At 61.1% G+C, this 26,252-nt stretch overlaps 1 protein-coding gene across 1 annotated transcript; it reads right to left on the bottom strand.

Moving 5' to 3' along the window:
- Positions 1-285: 285 nt before the first annotated feature.
- On the bottom strand, positions 286-25,895 carry HDAC7 (histone deacetylase 7). The gene is given in 27 exon segments (XM_045801192.2): positions 286-1,477; positions 1,650-1,788; positions 3,052-3,136; positions 3,447-3,580; positions 4,115-4,233; positions 5,493-5,590; positions 5,800-5,919; positions 6,968-7,055; positions 7,227-7,282; positions 8,294-8,401; positions 9,625-9,674; positions 9,855-9,975; positions 10,177-10,310; positions 11,645-11,864; positions 13,012-13,182; positions 13,432-13,491; positions 13,493-13,629; positions 13,851-14,031; positions 14,170-14,280; positions 14,473-14,564; positions 14,913-15,038; positions 15,251-15,366; positions 15,984-16,095; positions 16,350-16,440; positions 16,584-16,768; positions 19,949-19,999; positions 25,718-25,895. Coding segments are annotated over 27 exon segments (3,003 nt in total). The 5' UTR covers positions 25,770-25,895; the 3' UTR covers positions 286-1,431.
- Positions 25,896-26,252: the final 357 nt, after the last annotated feature.

Below are 26,252 nucleotides of genomic sequence, written 5' to 3' on the forward strand. Positions count from 1 at the left end.
GGCCTTCTGTCTCTGGACTCAGCCCAAAGCTGCTGCCTCTTTATTACCCCAAGCTGGGGCAAGTGGGGACCAGCTAGGGTGTGTTCAGAATGGATTCCTCCTGCAATGGGGCTACCCCCAGAAGGGCAAGGAGCTGGAGGGGGGGCTGGCCCGCAGCCCAGCTGGTCCCTTTCCCACATCAAACGAGAGGCACGCTGCGCTGTGTGGCCCAACGCCCGCCGTTCGCCCCGCGCCGCTCTACGCCCACGGGACCCCCCTCAGCCCCAGAGGCCCTTTCACAGGCACTTTTAAAGCAAATAAAACATTTATTGTTCAGATTTTTTTCCATTTTTTTCTTTTTTTTTCTTTTATACAAAAACATGCATACGTACACAGGGTATGGTGGTCCTGGGGAAGACACACACACACACACACACACACTCACACAAACACATTCTCTCTCACGCACACACACAAACACTTTCCTTCTTGGCTCCAGGCCTGGACCCCAGAAGCCTTGAAGACTTAGCCAGGGCAGCCTCCCCTCCCCCATGTCTTGCGTCCACTCTCCCACCCCCTTTCCCCTCAGCCAGGCTAGTCCTATGTAGGGCAGGAGTCAGAGCTGGGTGAGGGAGACCCCAGAAAGAGAGAAGGCTCACGGAGGGGGGCAGTGAGCGAGGGGCCCCTGGCGGTCATGCTGTGCCACTGAGGGGAGATGAAGAGTTTGGCACCATTGGCTCAGGAAGCACCCGTCTGCTCCACCAGGGCACTGAGATGGTTGACGTAGGCTGGCCTCTGGCGGGGGGAGGGACAGGTGGGAGGCCTGCCGATGACTGCCCTCTCGGAAGGAGCTTTGCCTCCCTGCCCGGTGGCGGGGTGAGGTGGGGGGGGGGAGGAAGCTTCCAGAGTCATCAGAGGAAGCAGGCAAGAGGGACACCCCCTGCACTCAGGGATAGCGGACCCCCTGGCTCCTCCTACCCAACCCCCTTCCCCTCACTCCAACCCAGCCCTCAGAGCCTAGGAAGGACCACCCTGGCTGAGGCCAAGTTCACATTTCTGTGTGGAGCCTGGGGCTGTGTGCACAGCCCAGGGTCTACAGAGCCAAGAATAGTGGTTATCGGTGGGCCCGACTGAGCTAGTCCTCCTCTGTGCAGTCCTGAGGAATGGGGCCCAGTCGGGCCTGGACCCCAAAGGGGTAGACTCTGTTCTTGAGAGCCCTACTGAGGCCTGGCTGGCTGCCCAGCCTGCCTCCTCTCTGGGTCCTCTTTGGTCCCTATCCTAGACCCAGGGCCCTTCTCGGGCTCCTTGGGGTGACTGTCAAGGGGCTGTTCTCTGGCCCCAACTACCTGCCCGAAGGCTCTCTGAAGACCCTGGGAATGGGTACTGTTGCCAGAGGTTAGAAGAGAACCAGGTCCGAAGGGCAGGGTGGGCAGCCAGATCCATTCTGAAGCCTTAGAGAGTCATGGGTTCTTCCTCCTCCACCAGCTGTTCTGAGGGCCTTGGGGGAGAGACAAGGGTGGTGATGCTGGAGGGCCAGGGGCTGCAGGAAGGGCCTCAGCCCAGCTTCCCAAGAAGCCTAGGAAGGCTGGACTGGCTGTGCTGGGCCCCGGGGTCCTCGAGTTGGGAGGGTCCGAGGGGCGGAGAGGCTGTGGGCCAGGGGCGGGCATTACCGCTCTTCAGCCAGGATGCCCACGGAGAGGGATGCCAACGCAGTCACTGCCTCCACTTCTTCCGTGTCGGTGCCTGGCACCCTGAGCGCCCAGGAGTCTGGACGGGAAGCCAGGCGCTGCATGCAGCCCCAGTATTTACCTGGGACAAGAGGCCGAGTCAGAAAGGGCTGGGGAAACAAGCCCCTCCACCCTGCCACGCCATGCATCCTAGACTGACAGAAGGCTGGACCTCTCGGGCCAAGGGCCTGACAGCAGTGGGCGTATCAGTCTGGGGTCAGTGCTCTCACCTGCCTCTACCCTCAACGTAACACCTTCTCTCACCCGGCCCCCCCGCAGCCCTGCCAGGGTGAGCAGAGCAGATTCGCTGTGGCTATGAGGGGGTCCTAGCAGGCGCCCAAGCCATTCCTGCACCCCTGACCCATTCCCACAGTGTGGGGTTCCTAAGAGCACTGCTAGGGCTCACTCTTCCCTAGACAGGGTCTGCATCTCTGGCCAGCACGCAGGACAGGACAGTGTGGGGAGGTGGGAAGGACACAGCACAGAGAGCTGACACCCCCCCCCCGCCTCCGCCGGCTGCTCTGTGTAGCATCAGTGGGTCACTCACCACCCGGGGCTTCCACTGCCCCCGCTAAGCCGCGGACATGACCATCCTGCCTGCCGTTGTAAGAAATAATGTCCACGGCACACGCCCCACCCAGAGCCTGGCCCTGGATGTGGGGAATCTACTTTATTCAGTTTGCAGCCCTAGCATTGAACACTGGTCTTTACATAAAGTGCTCCATAGATGCTAAGTTGCAGGTGGAAATTTAAAGTGCTTTCCAAATGTAGGGTCATTCTTTTTTTTTTTTTTTTTAAAGGAGGCTCCACGTTGGGCGTGGAGTCCAGTGCAGCGCTTGAACTCGTGACCCTAAGGATCAACACCTGAGCCGAAATCAAGAGGTGGCTGCTTAACCCTCTGAGCCATCCAGGCGCCCCCAAATGTGGGGTTATTCTACGATCAGCCCCCAAAGCAGGCAGAGCTCCCAAGATCCCTGTGGACAGGACTGAGGGTCAAGGTAGAACCAGCACTTTTGGCAAAAGGCCTATTGCTACTGGCCTGGCCCTGGCCTCGGGCTGTGGCTGGAGATGGGAGGCCAGTCCCGCCTTGAGGAGGAAGGTGGTCCCCACTGACTGGTGGTCCCCACTGGATCCATCTGGAGGGCCCCAAGAGTACCCATTCCCGGGGAGGGAGGCAGTCCTGCCAGCACTTTTGGGGTAATTCATAGGAAGCCCACTCCAGCACAGCAGCGGAGCCCCCCGCCTGGCGGGCACTGGAAGCCATGGGCCCCGGGTTACCGGGGGCAGTAGACCCCTGAGATTCTCCCAAGTCTGGGGTCAGCAGGTGCCCTCTCTCCGTACTCACTGTGCACCCGGATCACGGCTTCCAAAGAGCGGATGGCGTTGAGGTTGGGTTTCTGTTTCCAGCCCTCTTCTGAGAAAGGATCCACCTACGGGAGAAAACAGCATGTCGGCTCTCAGGGACCCGCAGGCCCAGCAATCTCCCACCCTAAGGGCCCTGGCTTTCCAGGCACAAATACGCGTGCCCTCCCGGCTCTGCCTAAGGCTGATAACACTGGTCTGACACCTGACCTGGGGAGGGGGCACCCGCTCTATTCCCCTCGTTCTAGGCCTGCCACCCCTGCCCTCTCTGCGAGCCTTCTGGGGGGCACCCCATCTGCCTGCTCGCTGGGGCCATCCTTGGGGAGCTGGGCTTCCTGCCCTACGGATGGATACACAGATCGGGGGCGGGCGGCTCACCTTGTTCCCCAGAAGAGCAGCCACGCAGGCCTCAGAAGCATCACAGATGGCTGTGAGGTCATGGCCACCTTCCAAGGCCAGCACCACGGCGCCCCCCGCCAAGCTCATCAGCTGCTGCGTCATGTACCCGAAACCTAGATGGTGGGGCAGGGAGGAAGAGGGGGGGCAGGGCTGGAGGGGAGGCGGACCCTCTCTGGGACTTCCCTGCTGGCGTCCTCCTTTATAAGCAATGATCAGATGCGTACATCTCTCCTTCTTCCAGGCCCTTCACACGGACTCCCATGTCAAACCTATGCGTATCCCACAGGCAAGGCTTGTGGAGCTTGAAGGAATTGCGTGGGGCCCACAGCTAGTAAGTGGCAGGGCCGGGACTGGAACCCGGGGCTTGGACTCCAGCCCATCTTTTCCACTAAGCCACACCATCTTCTCTCTCAGTCCCCCAAGCCCTGGGGCCCCCCAGGCTGAGTGTGTTCCCTCTGTTCTGAGAATACGGCTCCTCCCCATCCTCGGCTCCTCCCCATCCTCCTCTGGGAGAAGCTGCCAACCCAGCCGGGGACGGCACAACGGGGTGTGCACTGTGTGCCACCTTCCCCTGGACTTGGGCAGCGCCTCCCCTCCCAGCCTAGCCCTCATTCCCGACACCTCCCTCTGTACTGGGCCCTCCTTACATTTAGCGGAAACATGGTAGCCACCCAGTGGGGCTGGGTGACCCTCGGCGGCATCAAACCCAGCTGACACCAGGACCAGGTCCGGAGAGAACTCTCGGGCGATGGGCATCACGACCATCCTGTGCAGGTGCCAGAGGCAGGGGCTCAGCACTCTGTGCAGGGCTGACCGGGGCAGAGGCCCTTCCCACCAGCTTCCCTGTGCAGACCCTGCTCTTAGGACTCTAAGACCACCCCCCCATCTCCCAGCAGGATAAATGGATCCCTCTGACCTCCTTGACCTGGCTGGCTACCCATATCCCTAGCACAGCCTAAGGACTCAGCCACCCAGAGCTCTTACCTGGCAAGAGGCAGGAAGGAGTCAAGGATGGGACCCCAAAGGGAAAGAAAGAAGAGTGTGCGTGGGTATATAAATGCGTGCGTGCTCGTGTATGCTCGTGTGTGCACGTGTGTATGTGTCTATGCGTGTCTGTGATGTCTGTGGGGTGCAGTGAGCAGGGCCACAGTGGGGGCAGGTCACTAAGCCTCGGGGGCTGAAACTACTGGAACTCAGCTGCCACCCACTTTGGACTGAGTTGACCACACCTCACCACTCGCCACCTGAGAGCGGACTCTCTTGAGGTCCTGGGCCACCCAGATCCATTCTCTCATCCTCTGCCCCTGCCGGCCCCCCACAGCTGTCCCCCTCCATTCTTCACCCAACTCGGGGTTCATTTTGATGTTTCAAAGCCCTGGGCTCAGGGCACACAGACACTAGGAAGCCCAGTCCAGGGCTCCTACAGAATTAGCTCTCATGGAGAATATTTCCAGAAAAGTATTTGAAACCTACTTCCAGGGTTCTCTTTTCCCAAATGGAGCATAGCCACCCCGGAGTGAAACATATAAGGGCTCCTAAACAGAGCCCAAAGCCCCTCTTCTAGAACGCTGTTTCTTAAGCAACTCCCCGATATGAACATCACCTACTTTCTTTCTCCACAATTTAAATCTCTCATCTCCTGTGCAAAGTCTACCTCCTCCAGGCAGCCTTCTTTGACTGAATGTGGCAGCTATGCTCACTCCACCCTGCCTATCTTCCAGCACTCAGTTCAACATTGGCTCTTGGTAACATGTGATTTTATAAAGCACCCCTGACTTTTTCATTCTGTGTTTCCTGTCTTCTCATGGGGACTGGGGGCTCCTGGGGGCCAGTGTAATAGTGCCTTTCCTTTAGTTTGTCTCAGTCTGGAAGACCCACCCCAGGACTGGCTTATAATGTTCTAGTAATTGCATGAGGACGGGCTGTCAAGCCAATCCATAACCTCTGGCCTGGTGCTGTTGGGAAAAGGGGCAGGAAAGAGTGGCCTTGTAGGGCGGACCTCCCCCGGGCCCCCACAGCGCTTACCTGAAGGCAGCCAGGTACTCAGGATCCCCCATCGGGGGGTCCAGACCTCCCGCCCAGGCCACGTTGACATTGAAGCCCTCACCACTACCAGCTCCCACCTGGAAAACAGGAAGCAAGAGAGACAAGAAGAGAGCTCAGTCGCAGGACAGGAATCCCAGGACGCCAGGGTGGCGAGACCAGCTCGTCCGGCCTCTTCCCTTCCAGACAGAGACACGGAGCATCAGAGAGGCTAACCCCCCTGCCCAGGATCCCACAGCTAGTGGGGACAGAGGCAGAGTCCACGGGGCTGGGAGGAGCACGTGGTTACCTCATCCGCGGCCCCGCTGCCGGGGAAGAAGTTGCCGTCGTCGTGGCGATGCAGGGAGATGTACAGCACACCGGGGTCCTGGTAGAAGGTCTGCTGGGTGCCGTTGCCGTGGTGAACATCCTGGGCAGGGAGATGGACGTGGGTTAGGGAAGGCCTGAAGGCATGCCGATGGGGCTGGCGCAGCTCAGAAGAGTTTCGAGCGTCCCTCTTCTGAGGGTCAGGGCCCTAGACCGGGAGTCAGGAGACTGGGGCTCCTACAGCTACACTCTTGAGTGGTCCCAGGTAGTCCACCGGCACTGTCCGTGCCTCGGCCTCTCCGTGCGTGCACAGACGTGTGCACGGCCCGAGACCAGGGTGGATATACCACGTGACCCTGAAGGGGAGGAGGCACGCCAAAGGCCAGCCGGCCAGCGTGTCCGGCAGAAGAGGGAGGAGTGCGCGCTTACACGTGTCAGGAACCTGCACTCCTGTGTCTTGTCCAAGGTCAAGGAGCGATAAGGTGATGGGAAGCCAAGCTCGGTTACAGAGGGGCAGGTCCACGAGGCCCCGGGCCACCACTGCTAGGGAGAGCTGCGGCCTGACACCTGGTAAGTCACGGGACCGTGCGTGGGCGCGAGGGTGGAAAATTCCTCCATTTGGTACAGCTCAGTAGACGCAGGCACTCCAGAGCTGACTGGCCTGGGTTCGAATCCCGCTCTCAGGGCTTACTAGATGTGCAGCGACGTGCAAGTTACTTAATGTCTAAGGGCTCATATTCCTCATCTGCAACCAGGTACCAGTCAGGCTCAAACACATCACAGGTCAAACTGCAGGGTCTGGATGTGATTAGGGGTACGTTGAGGTGACCTGCTATCCCTGTGACTGTAGGGGCAATGCAGTCATCATGACATCTGCAGAAAGAAGCCACTGGAAGCCAGAGACTACTCAAGTGGCTCCTCCCACCGTGGGGATTTGTGATGGCTGAGGGCCTTCTCACACGCCATCGCCTCCGGGCCTCCCGGCAGCCCCCCGATGTGGCTCTTATCTTCGTCCACATTTTATACGGAGGGGAGCGGAGGCCCAGGAGACCTATGCGGAACTCGGACAGGAAGCCAGATCCTCCGAGGCCAGGCTCCGGGCTCCCTCCACGGGGCTCTTGGATCTGAAGGGGCTAGGAACCGGGACCTACCCAGTCCATGATGAGGATCTTGCTGGCCTTGCCCTGTTGTTGAAGCTGCCGGCAGGCGATGGCCACAGAGTTGAAGAAGCAGAAGCCCCTGCGAGGAGGAGGGAGAGGCTCTGCCAGCTCATTCCCCTCTGTGTCTCCACCTCTCCAGCCTCCGTCCTCCGCCCACCCCTGGTCCGGCCTAGCCCCAGGAGGCTCAGGGGATGGAGGGGGAATGCCCCCCCCCCATGTCACCCCCTCCCAAGCCTCCCTCCAGCCTTACATGGCTGTGGAATGGTCTGCATGGTGTCCTGGGGGCCGAACCACAGCAAAACCATTCTGGAAACAGAAAGAATGCTTGTCAGCCAAGGGGCCAGCACTCGGACCCCCATCCCCATGAAGCTGCCCCCAACCCCAGGCTCATCCCTTGAGTAGGGGCCATAGGACAATAGCCGTCAGCACATCTGACCACGGCCAGGCTGGATCTGAGGTGCCCCGGGGCTTGGCCGCCAGGCCAGGCATCCTCTGCTTTTAGGCTGGCGGTAAACACAACCCCGCACCCCCACCCCGGTGTGTCCTGACTCTTAGCACTTTATAACAACAGCTACTGTTTGTCGGGCAGAAGCTACATTGGCACTGTGCCCCAGCACTCTATAAACACGGGACTGCAGCCTGACATCTCTCCGAGGGAAATGTCACCTAATCCTCACGACATCTCCTGAGATAAACAGGATTCTCTCTAGTTCACAGCTGAGGAGAAATCTGAAGCTTCGGCAAGTTAAATAGCTTGTGGGAAGTTGCCCTCTTGTCAAAGGGTGAAGCCAGAACGCAAAGAGCTCAGCCCGGCGCTCAGCATTCCACCGCACGGCCCCTCCGAGGAGGAGCCAGGACGCTGTCCGTGTGAGCACCTTGGACTACGAGCTCTTCAACAGCGGCGGGTGCGGACCTCAGCACCCATCCCTGGGAAGTGCCCGGCCCAGAGTGCACAAGCACGGGCACCAACCCGGTCTGTAAAACCTCGGTATTGCAAAGAACCAATCTACCAGTGGACAAAGGACCAGAGATGCTCTGCAACTTGCCGGCGGTCACACAGCGGGTCTGTGTGTGAAATGATCCTGAATAATTGTGACCCTGGGTCTCTTAGAGACCAGCGGCTTGACTCCCCACCAAATAGCAAGAGCGTAAGGTTCGAATCTCAGCTTCATCCCCAGAGCTCTCGATTTCCCTTTCAAAACCCTGCGGCGATATCCAGGAGGAGTGAGAGGGCCAGGGTCCTGGGTCTGGCCTTCCCTGCTGCCCCATCCCGCTACCTCCTCTGTGGCTTACCCACCTTCCACTCAGAGCTCCTACCTTTAGCTCACGGGAAGCTACTTTGAAGGCGAGGTCGGTGACGCTGCCGGCGGCCCAGCGGGCTGCATTGGAGGAGTGCAGCTCGTTCCAGATGGTGTCAGTATCCACCTGTGGGGGCCAGAGTCAGGGCCTGCATCATCCAAGGCCCCCACAGGAGCCAGGGCCCACTTGGGCGGTGCCCACCCCACGGCCAGGACCCCAGGGGCAGGGAGCTGGGCAGACAGTGCTGCCTCCCCAGTGCCCCACCACCCAAAGGCAAGGCCTCCTGTGTCCCCCAATCCCAGCATGACTTCTCCTTCCCAGCTTCAGTCCATATCACCAGCCCGTATCTGGCCAGCACTCTGCCAGCAGCATCGCGCCTGCCTCCCCGGTCAGAGGAGGGGGCATGGCGTTACCTGGGCGGGACTTGGGGTTTGGACCGGGAGGGGGTTTTAAGCCCCAGCTGACTCTGCTCAGGCCCTGCGGGACGGTCGGAGCTCGAGGGGCCGTCTGCACCACTGTCTTCCACTCAGGGCCCCTAGCCCAGGCTGGGAGGCCCCCCAAACCCAGTCCCTGGGCCTCAAGGCTAGGGAGGGGCCGGGGGGCATGATGGGGAGATGGGGAGGGCGAGGCGGACCAAGAGAGGCGAGGAAGGCAGAGAGAGTCGCAAGAGGCTGGAGAAAGAGAGAGAGAGAGACAGACAGAGAGGGAGAGGAGGGAGGAGAAAACAGAAGCAACAACAGTTGGAAAAATCAGAAAGTGGCAAGAAATGGGAAGTTGTGAACAGGGCGCTGACTGGCTCCCAAACAGCCCCCCAGCTACAGCTCCCACTTCCCTCCGGAACTAGGCCTCCAGCCCCTGCCTCCACACTCCTGGCTGGGACACCACCAGAGGCGGCAGGGAGCCTCCTAAGTCGGGTGAACCGGGAGGAGGGGAAGCTGGCCGTGGGACAGAATTGCCTGGGTCACCAAGGACGCCGGAGGCACCCCCACGGCCCCAGGCCGAGCAGCCCGACTCCGCCTGGAGGCCGGCGTGGAAGGGCGAATCCCGACCACCACCAGGGTCTTAGGAAGGGAGCCGATCCCCTGCTCTTTGAGCCTCACTCGGCATTTACCGAACACCTTCTAAGTGCAAGGCACAGGGCTCCTGGCTCAGGAGACACTGACAGGTGGAGGACACACCTGCCCACAAGGAGCTTCTAGCCGGCACAGGAGCATTAGGGGAGAGCCCCTGGCCCCACAGGTCTGGCAGAACCACAAGAACAAGCAGGTAGGGGCTGGGCCTGGGAGAACGGAAGGGAGGAGCTCCGAGAGCCCGTGGCAATGGCCGCTCAAGCCCCTGGGCACACTTACCCCTACCCCACCACAGGGCAGCATCACAAACATCCGCTGTGCCAGGAGCCCTGTGGGGAGAGGCCCAGTGTGTGTGAGCGAAGCCCCTCCGACTCCAGCCTGAGGAGGGCGGGGGCCGGGGGCCCAGGGCGAGGTTGCGGTGGGGACGCCCAGGATGCTGCAGGGACAGGCTGGGCGAGCTGGATGAGTCCGGGGAGGGACGGGGGTCCCAGGCGCCACTGCGCCCCTACCTGCCAGCTTCCCGTTGTCCAGTTTGAGGCGGCTGAGTGGGTTGGTGCCATAGAGGAGCACATGCCGCTCCGAGTGCACAGACTGCAGCTCCTCCAGGGAGGCCTTCCTGCCCCGGAGACACTGAGGAAGGGCCACAGAGCTCCTAAGCCCCCGCTCACCGGCCCCCTGCCCCTGCTCACTTCCTCCCTGCCACGACCACCAGCCGGCTCGGCGGCCCCTCATCCCATCTCACACCCACTCCCACCCCCTCCCTCTCCCCTCCCCTCCCCTCCGATACTCTGGCCTCCTGCCGTTGCCCAAGCCCCCACCCCACATTCTCACCTCGCACTGGCTCCGGAGCCCCCGCTCCTGCAGCCGGGACCAGATGCTCTGGATGCGGCCCGCGTGCTCGGGGTGCCGGCTGTTGTCCCCGCAGGAGCACTGGTGCTTCAGCATGACCGAGTCATAGACCAGCCCTGCGAGAGCGGGGCTCAGGCCCGGACCAGGGGAGTCCCGCCCCCCGATGGCTGCATGCGCCCACACCCACATGGAGCCAGAGCAGACCCCCCCCAATCACATAGTCCCACATCCCCTGTCCAGCTGCTCGGCCCTTCACGGACACACACACACACACACACGCACACACACGCGCGCCCCAGCCTCTGACGCAGGCAGCACCAACGCGGCCCCAGCCAACACGCAGCTGCAGAGCCCCTGCCCTCCCGCCACAGTGCCCCTCCTCCCACGGCTCCATAGGGCTACCAAGACCGCAAGAGCTCAGAGCCTAACAAAAAGAGGCCTAAGGTCGGGGTCTCACGCCGGAGGCCACGACGCAGACAGGCTGCCACGGGGCGTGAGAGGACAAAGAATTCCTCAGAAACCCCCAGACCAAGAGCTGGGAAGCCCACAGTGACGCGGGGCCATGTGACAAGACAGATGCCGTTTTGGGGAAGTGACTGTTTCGGCCTGACCGGCGGGCCACCTAGAGGGCCCTGCCCGCTGTCGGTGAGTGGGCCACTTTCAGCACGCCTCAGGACATCGGGATCTTCCAAGCGCTCACCCCACTTGACCCAGGGATGCCGCTCCTTAAGAGCAGCCCTTGGGAAACAACGCCAGGGGTGAGCAGACGTTCATGGACAAGGACATTCACATGAGGAAAAAGGAGTCACCACCTGGCCGCCCAACCAAGGAGAAATCTTCCAAAAAATTACCGTGATGAAATACTATAAAAATCTCATTTTTAAAGGTTAATCGTATCATGATGTATTCCTGATAGGTTAACAGACTGAATGGGGCACAACACGCAATCAGCGTGTATACGGCTCTGTACAGGGCCGCGACGAAGCTGGCCTGAACCACGCAGCGTTCAGGAGAGGTGGCCTCGGGGTGGCGGGATACTGGTTGGCCATTTTTATTGTATTCCTCGGTTTCTCTGTATCTCTCAAAATTTCTAAAATGCTCTAGAGCTCTTTTATTACCAACAGAGCAACCACAATAAATATCATTTTTGAAAGGTCTGAACGAGTTGTCAGGAGACCCGGATTCATAACCGGGCTTGACCGTCTGCTTGCTCTTTGACCACAAGCTTGGCACCTTAGTTTCCCGAGCCCAGGTCTCCTCGTCTGCAAAACGAGGACCACCACCCACTCCACCAGCTTCGTGGGACGCTGTGTGGATGTGACAAGGCCAAGAAAGGGCTCTGTGGCCTTGAAAAGTGCCCCGAGTGACAGCATGACACGACATGCACTTGTGCATGAGCCCCTGTGGGCCCCCTGCCCCTTCTCCCGCCCCAGTCTAATCTAGGCCTTACCTGTGGTGAATGGCAGGGTCCTGGCAGGGGTCTCCGAGCTGGGCAGGACACGGGCCTGACTGGCGGGCTCTGGAGTTGGCAGTGAGGCAGGCGCGGCTGGGGACGACTGAGCCCTGGACAGGGGCCGGTGACTGCCCTGGGCCAAGGGAAGCAGCACAGAGTCCCCAGTTCCTCCCCGGGGGAGCCGCCCAGCCAGTCGCTGCTGCTCCCAGAGGAACACCTGAGGGACACAGGGGGCCTCAGTCTCCAGGTCTCGGGATTCTGCTCCATCTGCTGCTGCCCAAGGCCTTGGAAACCTCCAGGCAGGCCCCTTTCGGGAGAGATTCCATGATGCCTCTAGCCCTGGCAGGGCTCTGGCCTTTGATCTCTGAACCCTCGTGCCCCTGCACTACCCCCAAAGGTCTGCAGCCCAGAATGACCACCCTGTGCCACCAGAGCTCCTTGGACCCTTGGCACTCCAAAGCCAGAAGCCAGGTAAAGGGTCTCAGGTCCACTGCCCAAGGACACAGGGACGTGCGTGGGCCACTACACGTGCGTGGACTGTTGCCACGGGCCGTGGGCTGAGTCGTGTCCCCGCCACTTCCTATTCATTAAGTCCTAAGCCCCGCCCCAGCACCTCAGAATGTGCCCTTATTCGGAGGTAGGTAATTACAGAGATAATCAGGTTAAAATGAGGTCATGAGGGTGAGCCTTAATCCAATATGACTTTTGTCCTTAAAAAAAAGGGAAAAGTTGGACACAGGCAGGCATAAGGGGAGGACGATGTGAGGACACAGGGAGAAGATGGCCATCTACAAGGACAGAGGCCGGGAGCAGCCCCTCCCTCACAGCCCTCGGAAAGAACGAACCCTGGTGTCGGCCTTCCGGCCTCCAGAAGCGCAAGACGATGTATTTCTGTCATTTTAGGGGCCTGGTCTGTAGTATTTGCTCCTGCAGCCCCGGCACGCTCATCCCCCATGGCTTGACTCACACTGTGACAGCGCCCTGGCCGAGGCACTCGCGCCTGGCTCTGCCCCGTGTCCGGTCCTAGCCCCCATCCTGGACGTGGGACAGCCGGTCACAGGGGAGAGGGGCTGGGGCAGGGACGTGCACGACTCTGTGAGAAGCCGGCCTCAGCACTGGACAAGGGACATGGCGTCCCCGAGACTGGCAGGCTACCGGAGTGTGCACGTATGTGCGTGTGTGTGCCCGTGCGTGCAGTGTGCATGGGTGTGGGGGGCGTGTCTGTACCTTGGTGCGGATCTGGTGGGGCAACCCCGCTCCCAGAGCTGTCTCCTGCTCTGATGACCTAGCTCCCTCCCCTCCATCTGTGCCAGGCCCCAGAGTCTCCCCACTGCACCTTCCCAGGAACGTGGGCGCCGCCGTACCTGCTGGTGCTGGAGAGGAACAGGGCCTCTGGCCTCATGCTGCCCGTGGCTTGACTCCCTGTGTTCCAGGCCGTCATCCCCCACTGGCCCCACTCCCCCGCCATCCGTCTCTAGGTCCTCAGCGGAGGGTATCTGCCGCAGTCGGGGCTTCTCACTTGGCTTGGCTGGCCTCTGGGGAGGGGAGACACCCACTGAGAGGCCATGCTGGGAGGCAGGCTGTGCGGGGGGGGCCACGGTGGGCTGGGCTGCGTGGCCACGCATCTTGCTGGGACTCCAGCGGCCACACAGCTCTTGGCCCTCAGGGGCCATATCCTCTCTCCGGCCCTCCAGGTCCCAGCCCTTCCTGAGCCTCCCTTCTTTCAGCCCCCAGAAGCCCAGTGAAGCAACCCCTCATCGCCTCCCCTACCAAGTTCCCCTCACCTTGATCAGCTGGACGTGAGGTTTGAGCCGTTCCAGGCGGGGCTGCAGGGGGCCCAGCGGTGGGGGGGGCGGTGGCGCTTGGGGGCAGGGGCTCTGAGCGGGTCCGGCTTAGTGGCCGGTGGAGGCCTGACCCAGAGAGCCGCTCGGTGGTCAGTAAGGACTGGGCAAAGTGGAGGGGGAGGGGCCCAAGCCCGGGCACTGGAAAGAATGGGGTGGGGGGTGGGGCATAAGGAGGGAACCAAAGGGTTGGAAAGGAAGGAAGCAAAGGCACAGGGTGGCAGAAGGGGCATGGGTTCAGCAGGGAGACACGCAGGACGGGGAGCTGCAGAGGGGGCAGGAAGGAAGGGCCCCTTCCCGAGCTTGGCCCTTAGCAGGGTGCAGGGACCAAGCCCCTCCCCTGGAGAAACCGTGGAACTCACCAGTCAGCAGAGGGGTGTGAGAAACTGAGGGATCCAAGAGGAGGATGGGCTGTAGTCGAGAGGGCAAGGGGCCTCCAGCCTCAGGCTCCAGGCCATGGGGCAGGAAGAGGGGAGCATGGGGGCTCCCCAGGACCGGCCCCCGAGGGCCCAGAGTCGGATGGGTCCTGCGGTCAGCATCAGCCTGGGGAGAGGTAGGGAGAAGTCACAGCGGGAAGATCCCTCGCAGAGAGCAGTGAAGGTGCTGGGGTGAGGTGGTAGGAGAAGGGAGCGACAGAAGCTGGGGACTTGCGGTGGGGGGGAGGGCGCCTCAGCCACTCACCCTGGCAGGGGCAGGTAGCCCCAGCGTGATTGCGGGCAGCAAGGACACAGTCGGCAAGGCGAACGGGGCCAGAGAGGTCTCCTGCAGCCGCAGCCGCTGGCCCAAGAGCGCCTGCCATGGGGAGCAGGGCAGGGGTCACCGGTCCCAGACCTCTACCCCTGGGCCTGCCTTCCCCAGAACCCCCAGGAGGCTCGGGTCCGGGCTGCCCAGACCCTGCGGCCCCAGCTCGGTCAGGGCTGCTTGCTGAAAAGAAGGCTGAGCCTCAGAACTGCCCCGGGAGAGCCCAGCCCGTCAAGGCCTTACCTCGGAGCCCAGGACTGGGTTGGGGCCGTGCTCGCTGTCATTAGGGGAACTGCAGCCCGAGGCTGGCGTGCTGCTGCTACTTGGGGAGGAGTCTGGGGGCGGGGGAGAGGGAAGCGCAGTCAGAGGCCCAGTGTGGCCAGGAGAAGGGGGCCAGTCCCCTTTCCCCAGGGGGTGGCCTCTGCTTCCTGCTTTCTTCCCAGAAGGGCAGGAAGAAGGCAGCCACCACTCATCTCCAGTGCCTTCGCACACTTTTTTAAGGTGCCCCTTTTCTGGGCAGATGTCAGCTTAGCCAACAGAGCAGGGGCTGGCTTGCAGCCTCAACTCAGCCCCCTGGCGAGTGTGGACACATCCTGTATAACCATGTGCAGTTGTCCTGTCTGGGCGGGACCCGACCCAGAGGGACAACACCGGCCGCCCCCGCCCACCCCGCTGGCCCTCACCACCAAGGGTCTCCGCGGGCCGCCGCCGGAGACTGGGCGGGGCGCTCTCCTTTCTGAGCAGCGGATTCTTCCTCCGCTCCAGGGACTTCTTGGGCTTGTAGCGCAGCTTCAGGTTGGGCTCAGAGACTGTGGGAGCACCGGTGTTACTTGGCCCCACACTACCCTCCTCCCTCCCAGTCACCTCTGGGTTAAGGCAAGAGAAGGCAGCGTCAGGGAGAAAAGCGCCATGGGCTGCCGCTGCCCAGCCAGACCCTCCCGCTCCTCCACACTCCTGACCCACATCCGAGGCCCTGCCCCCTGAACTCCCCTGCGGGGGCCCACCTGCCTGTCCCACTCACCTGTCTTTCGGAGAGGGAAGTGTTCTGGGGGGTCATTGGGCAGGCTGGGAACAGGAGGCAGAAAGCTGCTGAGCATAGAGCGAGCAGCTCCTTCCGTCTCCAAAGGCTCAAGGGTTCTGTGGAGGGAAGGCCAAGGCGGCTTCAGAGGGGCAGGCATGGGCTCTGCAAGGGCTCTTCCTGAGCACGGGCCCCCAGGACCTGCCTGGGGAGGCAGTCACTGACAGGGCCAGGAATCGTACGGCCGCCAAGAACAGGGGCCATCTCCAGGTGGCAGCACCGGGTCACCCTTCCTCCCAGCAGCCTACAAGGCAGGCCTCTGATCTAGGCCCAGGAGCCAGGGTCCCAGGGCTTGGGTGAGGGCCAGTCACACTGGGGACTCTGTCTCCTGTGGGAGGAAACTACTCTAGGAATCAGGATATTTTTGTGCTTAGGGGAAGTCCTAAAGAGAAAAGGGACTCGTGTAGGAGGAAGAAAGCCAGTGTGGTATGTCTGTGCTGGGGGCGCAGCGAGGAAGGGCTTCGGGTGCGGTAGGGAGTGATAATTCAAGGAGAAAAGGGGGCAGGTGTCAGGTGGGTGGAGAGAGGTTGGGGCGGCATTATAATTAGAGGTGAGGGGTAAGGGTCTGCTGATGAGCAGCTGGGATGCAGGTGGAGTGCGCACGAGGGCTCACGGGTTGACACTTGGGGAAGAGGGGGCATGACAGGGCCCCAGGGAGCGGGCGGGAGAGCGTTACCTGTAGGGAATGCTGGGGCTATTGGGGTGCACTGTTCTCTCTAGGGCTGCCTGCTGTTTCTTTAGAATCACCTCTGCCAGTTTCTGCTTGACCACGCTGCTGGCTACGGCACCTATGGGGGGTGGGGGGTCAGGGGCGGTGGCCTCCCCACCCCACTGTCTAGCCACCGCCCTGTCCATACTCGCAGTCCGAGGCAGGAACCGAGCCGGGCACCCCCGCCTTCCGCGAAGCCTCCAGACCCCCACCCACATTCACAGGCTGGGCCCAGCAAGCAGAGGGAGGCCCGGGCCGGCGTGGCCCCCACCTCAGCCCTCGCGCGCCCGCGGGCAGGCCACGGACCCGGGCCGGGGAGGCCTCCGTCCTTACTTCGCTTGCTCTTGTCCTTGTTGAGAAGCTGCCGCAGCTCCTGCTCCTGCTGCCCCACCTGCAGCTGGGGCACCGGCGTGTCCATCGGGAGCTGTGGGCGGGGAAGGGGCACGGAGTCCAAGGCTGAGCTGAGGGGCTGGGGAGGCTGAAGGCGGGAGGGGGCTGGGGGCGGAGCTCGAGGCTGCCGCGGGCATGGGTGGGGGCGTGGGTGCAGGTGCGGGAGCTCGGACTCACCCTCATGGACTCCGCGGAGCGTGGCTGCAGGCCCGCGAAGAACAGGTGATGGTGCAGGCGCTGGGGGGGCTGCAGGGCCAGCAGCGCGGGCTCTGGCGGGGGCTCCACCGGGGGCCGCTGGCCCACCCGCAGGTCCATGGGCTGGGGCTGAGGGCCTGGCGTGTCTGCACGGGGCCTGGGGCGGCCTGGGGGCGCACAGAGAGGGGGTGCGGTCAGGGCCGGCTTGGCCTCCTGCAGGCTCCCTTGACCACGGCGAAACCCTGTGCGCAGGCCTTTCCCCACTTCTCTCGTCACCGTGGTCCCACGAGGTAGGTATGTCCAGCTCCATTTCCCGGGGGAAGGAGGTCATGGAACTATGCAGGGTTATCTATGGAGGCAGTGCCGGGAGGAGCCTCCTGGCTCCGAGCACTGTGCTTCTCCACTAAAGGGTGTTGCCTCTCCGGGGTGGGGGCTGGGAGCTGGGAGGATTTAGTGACAAGCTCTGTGGGGGAACATTCTGGGTCCTGCTGTCTCCTTCCCTCCTGGCATGAAGATTTGGCCAGGACAACCCCTAAGACAGCTATCCAACAGGCAAACAGTCCCCTTCCTGCGGCCTTCAGCCCCAGAGGGCCTCATGGGCTCTACCAGCTGCCACCCTCCCATGCTCTACCTTAGGCCAGAGGATAAAGAGGCAGGGCCTGGAGCCTACAGCCAGCCCTGGCCCACCACCCTGAGCTTGCACACCCCTATTCGCAGGGCGCCTTCCTCAGCTCCCTGCGCCCCTATGCCCAAGGGGCCTTCTCCGGGCGCCCTCAGGCCAGCTCCGGGCTGGCACTGTGGGGATGGCAGGCTCAGCTGCCTCTTCTCAAGTGTCCTCTGCACCCACACGACGAGTACCTTCCCAGGGCCGTGGGGGCAGGAGCTATTCACAACTAGCCACCAGGCCAGGTTCTAGGCCCACACAGCCAGCTGGGCCAGGCTGGACTGGGCAGCTAGAGATGCCCGAGGCAGAGGGTCTGCAGGGCCGTTATCCTGGAGAAGGGGAAGCCGGGGGGTGGGGGTGTGAGAGCAGCTGCCCTAGGACAGAGCACACAACTGGGGAAACCTGTCTGCAGAGGCCTCCTTCGGCTCACCCGGCAATGTGAGGCATCGCCCGTCAGGGCAGCCCCGGGCTGCCTCTGCGCCCAAGGCTGAGGGGCACTGGAAGGCACTGTGACAGCACCAGCCGGGGAGTCAGGGAACACAGTCTCCAGCCCACCTCAACCATTACCAATCATTATCTTCAAGCTACGGCACACATGCAGGCATGTCTGCAAAACCCTTTCACCCCGAAACCCACAGAGGCCCTGGGAGGTGGTTATTGCTATTCTATTATCCCAGCTGTGGACACTGAGGCTCAGGGGAAGGGACTCTGCAAAGCCAGCCGGCGAGAGGCACGGTGAGCATGGGTTCTGGTCCTGCCGAGGCCAGTGCTCTGGCTCCATTTTCCCAGGGACTTTTGGGGGGTTCTCACTGATCGGAGAAAGATGGGCTTGCGGCTAAGGGGCATCCACTCTAACGTTCTCTGCCCATGAGACAGAGACAAGAGAAGAGCCGAGGAGGGAGTGCCCACCGCGACTGTCCAGAGAGTAAGAGACTGCACCCAGAAGGGCCCTGCAGCAGGCAACGCGCAGCCTCCATCCCCCACCCCTGTTCATGCATCCACTCGGGGAACCCAGATTCTCATTCGGCTTGAGTCTGGGCCTCTGCTGCTAACACACTCCTACCAGGAAGGGTCTCAGTCCTCCACATCTGGTGTCCTGGCTTCCTGTCCATCAGAGGACTCCCTTGATGATATGAGCGGGACCTCCGAGAACCCCGGGCAGGCCACAGGACACGGGGCTAGCTGCCTCAGCCTCCCACGGACCGAGAGGCCCCGTCCCTCCCCGTCCCTCCCCGTCCCTCCCTCGGAGCACAGGGCTGCCGAGAATGTGGGAGGGGCTCCGCCCCAGCAACTCTGAGAACGCAGCAGCTCGGGATCAGTTAGCATTTGGGGGTCTCCACAATCCGGTGCTAAGCCAGCTTCTCTTTGTCTCCTACCTCTGAATGCAACCTTTCGTCTCAGCCGTCAGCTCCTGTCCTATCACAAGCCCACGTACCTTTTACCCTCTGAGCTTTTGCTCACAATGACTTCCTGTCAGTTCCGTCCTCATCCCTCAAATTCTACTTTTCCAGATCCTACCCTTTCTTCCACGTCCAGCTGGAAGCTTCCCCCTTCCCTGCACTCAGCCCGCCGCCCGGCGTCCCTCCCTCCTCTGGATTCCAGTCACACTGGCAGTTTGGTGCCCTCTAAGCCCAGGGTGGGCGGGTACCATCAGAGTCCAGCTGCAAGGGCAGGGACTTGGTTTGGTTTACTTCTCCCTATTCCAGCACCTAGAACAGTACCTAGCACGTGATAAGAACCCAATAAATACTGGCTGAATCACTGACTAAATCTCTGTATCTGTCCCCCTTAAATGCCTAAGAAGGTGCCCTGGCACAGAGATGGGGTTCATCAATGTTCCTTTTTCCAATTTCTGTATTGTTTTGAAATCACATGTCCAGGAGGACTATGGGACAACAGGTGGGACTCAGTGTCCCTGAGTGAAGGGATGAACTCCATCCTCTGCGCCCTTGTTTGGCCCTGGTCACGTACCGCGTTCTACTGGTGCGTCCTGTACCCCCAACCTGCCTGTAAGCCTTTGGACATCCAGGAGGGAGGCAAAGAGGACACCCGGACTTCACTCCTCCCCGCCACACGTAACTGCTAGGCGTCAGGCACCCGGGAGGCCCTCCGTGGACACCGGCTGAGGCTGAGAAGGGGCAGCCGTCAGCCACTCCAGCCCCGGCCCCGCAGCACATCCTAAACCAGAAGAGCCGAACGGCAGAGGAGGCCGGGATGTGAGAGGACCCAGAAGAGGGGTCCTTCCCCTTCCACCCGAGCAGCAAGAGGCCTCTTCCCACCTGCGAGGGCTGCTGTGCCCACTGTGCGGGGCCGCTGTGAGAACTAAAGCCAACGAGCAAGAACCAGGCGCCTCGCCCAGAGCCTGATGTGAGGCAGGGGTCTGAGTACAAACATTAGCTTCCTACTTGCCTTCCTGTTTCACTGCAGCCAACAAGGACAAGAAGAGCATCCTGCCTTTCCTTTTCCTGTTGTGCTTCCCAGCAGTGGGACCAGCCTAGATCCAGAGTTGCCTCTCTTACCCCACTCCTCACCCCACCCCCATCTTAACTTCATCCCCACCCCCAGAACCCCAACCTCCCCACCCTCCGGTCCATCAGCCAGCCACCCTGCTTCTCTCGCCCCTCTTATCTCCCCATCCTCATCTTCCACTCCCACCATGGGCTCCCTTGGGCCTGACTCTTACCTGTGCCAGGGGGACTGGGGCAGCGGGCACCCGGGCTCACCTGGGTCCCATCTGTAGAGAGAAGAGAGAGAGCATGAAGGGGCTTCAGGGAAAGGGTAGGGAAAGGGTGAGAAGGCCAGGCCAGGCGGGGAGGCCCCACTCCAGCTTGAGCACCCCCAAACCCGGCACCTGCATCAGAAGCTAACCAAAGAGCAAGGAGTCTGCCCCATTCCTTCCTTCAAATTCCCAGGCTGAATGAGAGCACTCGCCAGCCCTCTCTTCCTCATCCTAGTCACCCAGTGACTCAGACATCTCGTCCCACCAGAGCCCAGTCCACAGCAGGCCCAACGAGGCCCCAGTTTACCCAACAGTGCCTTCAACCCTCCTGGATGTGCTCCGGCACCACTCCCCTAGGGCCCAGGCTCCCATAACCCAAAGGGAAAGAGAACTGGGAGGGGAGGTGGCCAGAGGTGGGAGAGGCTGCCAGGAGGGAGATGGGGAGAAGCGGGCCCAGAGAAGGGTAACTGCGGGCTGCTCAGAGGCTTCCCAGATGGGAGCAGATAGGAGCAGGTGCCAAGGGGGAGGCTTCCACAGTTGGGGAGGGAGTGGGTCATGGCCTGAAGTTCAAGTCAGAAATGGGGGGAGCTGTGAAGTAGTAGGGCTGCAGCACACAGCCAAGGACCCCACAGTAGGAATCCCTTTCCTCCTGCTGCCCCGTCCCGTGTCCTGCAGCCTCTGCTCCCCCAGAGAAAAGAAACTCTTGGCCCTTTTTTTGGAATAACCTGAAACAGAAGTCTTTCCTTTTGGAAATGGTCACCTCTCTCAGGCCCATAAGCCGAGCCCAGAACCCCCCCCCATCCCATTCAGAACCTGTGAAACCCCATGGTAGGGCCCAAGCGGGACAGCAGCAGAGACACGCAGTTGCCCGGAGGCCCACTGGGGTAGGGAAAGACAGAGAGGAACCTGAGGTCACCTGTCCCAGATGAAGCCTTTTCCCTTCTGCTGTCCCAGCTCAGGGCCAAGGGGCAAGAGTCCAGGAGACTGGAAGGCCACCTGGAGGGGGCACTTGAGGGACACACAGAAGACCCCCTCAGGCCAGCCTGGGGGCAGAAGGGATATTTTCTGAAGAGCAACTGGTGGGTGCTGCTCTTTTGGGTCTGCGTTTAAGGGGCAGCCGGAGTTCCTCTTCCAGAGGCTGAAGAAAGGAGAACTCCCTGCAGGCAGGCACCGCTGGGGGAGGGGACAACTCTAGGCCCAGAGAGCTCCCCCCTCCGGCCCCCGCTGCCCTCGAACACTACTGCCCCATGCTCCAGATGCTGACGTTGGTAGGGCAGGGCGGCTCCAGCCACCGAACTCGGCGCCGCACAAGCCCACGGGCTTCCTCATGAAGCTCACCCCGACCTCCCCCCTGCTCCCTTCCCGTAGCCACCTCAGCACTGCCCTCATCATGGTCTCCAGGGTGTCATTTGGAAGCCGAGCCCATCTGCACCCACCGCCCAGTGGCCCACACGCCAGGCTCTACCGGGAACGAGGGACTCGAATGCCGTGGTGCTCCCCCCACCCCAGCCCCCGCCTAGGACGTGGCATGAAGATTTCTCAAGCTTTGTGAGCCCCAAGGAACACCGGTGTGGGAGGCAGCATCCCCTCCCCAGGACGCAGTAACCCCCACTCTAGGCTCTCTTAGGACCTCCTCTTTCTTCGGCTGGTCCCCCAAGGGAGGTCTCTGAACTGGGCTCCCGGGTATACTCCCAGAGGCTGCGTCAGGCCTGTGTGTCAGTCCCGTGCCTCCAGACCCTGCCTAGGGGGGATTCTCCCCTACCTCCCCTCAGCCCCTGCCCGAGGGCTGGTCAGCGGCAACCACGCTTGGGAGCAGAGCCAAGCCTTGCTCCCTGGTAACCATGGAGTCAGGACACCATACACTCTCGGGGTAGGAGACAAGCTAATGGCCCTGAACTCTGTAGTGTTTGTCACTGAGCCCAAAGGGATGTTCTGTGATGACGATCTACGACAGAAACTCTGTTCAGAAAAGCTGGGAGCACGCATGCATGCGTGTGCGTGTGTTGCCAACAGGGGCTGCTTCCAGAAGCAATTCCTGGAAAAAGTTCTGCTTCTCCCCCAAGTCCCTGGATCTGTGCTGATGGCCTTCGAGTTCAGAAGAGCCCAAAGCAACAAAGATAATAAGACCTGTGGAACAGCTCTCCTGGGTCCCAGAGAGAGGAGAGGTATCTAAGGGGACCCAGCTGCTGGCTAAACTAAAACCAGAAAGTGAACATTCTGCAACCCAGGCTTGGCCATGAACTGGGGGACACTTCTTCTCAGTGTCCCCTCTCGGGGCGCTGTTACCACTACTCTGGGACCAGACAAAATCAGGAGTGAATGGACCTGAGGGACTGAACCGTGCCTAGGCCTGGACCCTTCTCCACACAGCTCCCCACCAGGGTGGAGAGCTCTCCACTTTGGAATCCTGGCTCTCCCCCATTTCGACCTTCGGAAGCCTCTGCAGGCAGACTGAAGAGGCGGTTTACTTGGCACCGAGGCCCCTGGGCCTACTAAGTTACCTTCCCAAACCAGCGTGCCTGACCTCACACAGAACCAAAGAGCCCCAGAAATACTGCCCCAGTGGGTCCACCCCTCGCTCTCAGAAACCCCCAGAGCAGACACAAAGGCCCCCCGAGCACCTATGCAAGCTGGTCGCCCACTCCTACTTTGTTGGCCCAGGCCTCACCTTCCCCACAGAAGGGACTTCGCCCCAAGGCAGGCACAAGGTGGGGGGAAACCTGAGCCTGGCCTGCTCACCGGCTCTCCCAGGTGCTTCAGGCCCTTTGTCAGGAAGAGGGCTTCCCTAGGAGCAGAAGCCCCCTGCCAACGCCTCTGATGTCTTTTTTGAGGCTGTCCCCACCTCCCTGATCTCCTGACTAGCTGAAGAGGAGTAGCAGGAAGGCCTGGGCCCCAGCGGGCAAGAGGAAAGCAGGCGGCGGCAGGCGGCCAGGTCCCGGGTTCACGGCTGGCTCCCTCCACACCCCGCATTGCTTGCATTGCGGCTCTGGTTCTGTTTCCCTGACACAAGCAGAACAAAGCTTGACTCTGCATGGGGGCTGGCAGAGAAGATGAAAGCTGGGGCTGAAACGGCTTCAGGAAGATCCAAGAATAAATAAACATGAGAAAGAACATCACGGTTGCCAGGCCCTCCTGACACAGAGTGAGCACCGAGCACCAAGGAGAGGCTCTTCTCGAAGGCATTCGGGTCACAGAATCTGAGAACCTTAGGAGCTGATGGGGTTTTAGAGCCTATTCAGGCCAACCCCCCCACCTCAGAGAGGAGGCCGGAGCGAGGGGAAGGGGCTAGGTCACCATCCCCCAGCAGGGGAGCGGTGTGGCCAGGCCAGTACAGGGAAAGCCAAGAAGGCAATTCCAGACGCGGGCAACCAGTACATCCACGTGAGGTCCCTGCTCCAGGCCTTGAAAAGACGGACGGCCGAAGGAAATAGCGTCTCACTCTCAAGGAGTCTCACATACAGCCCACAGTTTTTTCAAAAAATTAAAAAGTAGATGACTTGCAGATACTTAAAAAAAGTTCAGAGTCTCAAAAAGTGTAAGACAAAAACTTTCTCAGTCATCCAACTCCCAAGAACTTCCCTAGAATGAACCCTTTTCTAACGGTTTCTTATCTCTCCCCCACCTTCCAGAAATTCTCTTGCTCATTATTAATTCTATTGCTCATTATCTTGGCATGAAGCTGCTTATTGCTCAGATTTATTCAGAACCCAGGGGGCTGCAAGCTGGCGAGACGCTCGTGCCACACAGAGTAATGGAAGCGAGGGTCCACGGCATGGAGGACGTTGGCTTTGAGGTCAGATGGACATGGGTTCAAACTCCGGCTCTCCCAGACCGACAGGGAGAGCAGGGACACGGTGTAACCTGGTCAAGCCTTGGCTGCCCCACTGCAAGACTATGCACTTGGAAGAGGTCATCTGAGCTCAGCAACGCTGCGCGTGGAGCTCCTAGCACATGGTAGGCGCTCCCTCAACAGTGTCAAGTACTACGTGTGTCCCTGAACCGGGCTGCGGCCTCCCTCGCAGCAAACGCATTCAGTGTCTGGTCTCAGACGCGCCCTCTCCTCTTCTGCCGCAGTGCATCTTCTCCCCGCTGCATTCCCCGCCCCACCTCTTTAGGACTGCACTCCCCTCCCTTTCTCGTCCATCCGAACTTTTGTAAACTAACACTTGACTACGGGCCAGTTGTTCTGAGTGCCTTACGTGTGCTAATTCATCTAACCCTCACCAGGTGAGGTTACTCTTTTTACCCCCATTATACAGATCAGTAGACTGAGGCCCAGCAGGATTAAATAACTTGTCTGAAGCCACATAACCTGGAAGTGGCTCAGCTGGGGCTTGAACCAAGCAACCGGGCTCCAGAATCCGTGTTCTCAACCGGTACCCGCCCCCGCCCCTCCCCAGCACTTCCACTCCCACAGGCCGGCAGGTAGGGGACAAATGCCGGACCTGGCTGGGCACAGGGAAAGATGGAAAAAGCACCCAGCCCCGCGGAGACCAGTACCAGCGGCGGACCCCAGGCCTGCTGGAGGTTAGAGAGCAAAAGCTGCCCATTTCATCTCCGGGGCCCCGTGAAGACGGTCCTGAAGAACCACTTATGGAGAGCAACTGCTGACTTCGAAGATTCCAGGCAATGATTTCGGACTGCATGTGGGAATGAGGGGCTGGTGACAGGCTGGGGTCTTGGAAGAGCATCGGCTTCATTCTCCCTGCTCTCCACTGCCTGCTACCTCCTCTCTCTAGAAGCTCCCGACTGCCTCTGAGACTCTCATTAGCGTCCCAAAGCAAGCTGGGCTGCTCGCAGGCAGAGGCATGCCTCACAGGTGAGTGGCCTGGGCCATGGCCGCCCAGACAAAAGCCCCCTGTCAGTCCAAGTCCACAGCGGGCGGGGAGGGGGGCAGCGAGGGGACAGAAGCCCTGCAGCTCGCAGCAGCAGTGGGCCTCGCAGGAGGCTGGATGGGAGGCCACAGGCTGGCCTTCCCGCCCCCGCAGTGAGCATGCCCCTTTCCCCCTGCCTGGGGCCCTAGGGCAGCTATTTTTAGCTCTTGACACCTGGGTATTTTGCAGCCGCAGGATGTCCGGTTTGGAGTCTCTTTCTGGGAATCCCACATGCGGCTGTTGTAAACAGCCCCACGCAGCGGTGGCCCGAGCTGGGAGCCGGCACCCCCCCTTCTGCTGTTTGAGATGAATCAAACAGGAAGCAGACGTAACCATGGCAGCGGCAGCTCGAGCTCCCTGGGGGTGGGAAAGCGTCCTTCCTGGCTCCTTGCCCCCGGCCCAGGTCCTCTCTTCCACCCCCTGGCCTCTCCTCCTAGCCGGAGACCCGCCGGCCGCTGGACGCTGAGGCAGGGGGAGCCGAGCCGGCCCGACGGGTGTGCCGCTGCCGGTGCCTGGGACAGGCGCTCTCCGGAGAGCCTCCCCGTCCTCTGGCAAAGAGAAACAGGGGCTCCTCGGAGCCCTGCCCACCTCTGGGGGCCTCCCAGACCACCACTCCGTCTTCCCTGCCTGTCCTTGGTAGAGGTGCAAAGGGGCGGGCAGAGCTGCTCGCTCAGGGTGGCTGGCCCCAGAGAGCCTGCATCCGCTTCCTGTCACCCACTGCCTTCTCCGGACAGCCAGGCCGGCCGAGCACCTAGGGAATTCCTGAGCTGGCAGCTGCCCCCAGCCCCAGCCCCCTGGTCAGCCCTGGCCTAGGGTTTCTCAGGGCCTGAAAGCCCTCAAAGGCTAAGCTCCCACTTACCCTCACTCCCCTGCTCCAGTAGCTCCAATCCCTGAGATAGGAAGTTCACCATGATATCTAACCACCATCTTTCCTATCATAAGCAAAACATCCTGAGCAGTCAAGATGGGGGCCCCATCTGTAATGTGGGGAGAGGAGCGGAGGTTCCGTCAGCTTCTGCCTTTGTCTCTCCCCTCCCCCAGCCCCTGCTGCCCCACTTAGACCAGCTGCTCCCTCTTAGCAGCCAGCCCCAGACAGTCTTTCTCAAGGGCCAGCGCTTGCCCCAACAGGAAGCACGGTCACCGCCCCGGGGCTGCCGCTCCTTCTCCCCTCCAAGGTCTCATATTCCTTCCCTCGCACTCCTCCTGTTCCCTCAGCTTCTGGGCCTTCCTTGGCCAGATCGTGCCTCCCACGCCCCCCACTCCCACTCGCCCCCCCCCTTACACCGCCTGCCCACTCTGCCTCAGCCAAGCACACGTGAGCCAGGGGATGTGCCTTCCTTGGCTCCTCCCACCTGTGCCACCAGGAGGCCGCTCAGTCCACTCCAGGGACTGCC

Source organism: Ursus americanus, chromosome 25, assembly GCF_024610735.1.
Source record: "Ursus americanus isolate L20-20 chromosome 25, mUrsAme1.1.p, whole genome shotgun sequence".
In the NCBI taxonomy this organism is placed as follows: Eukaryota; Metazoa; Chordata; class Mammalia; order Carnivora; family Ursidae; genus Ursus; species Ursus americanus.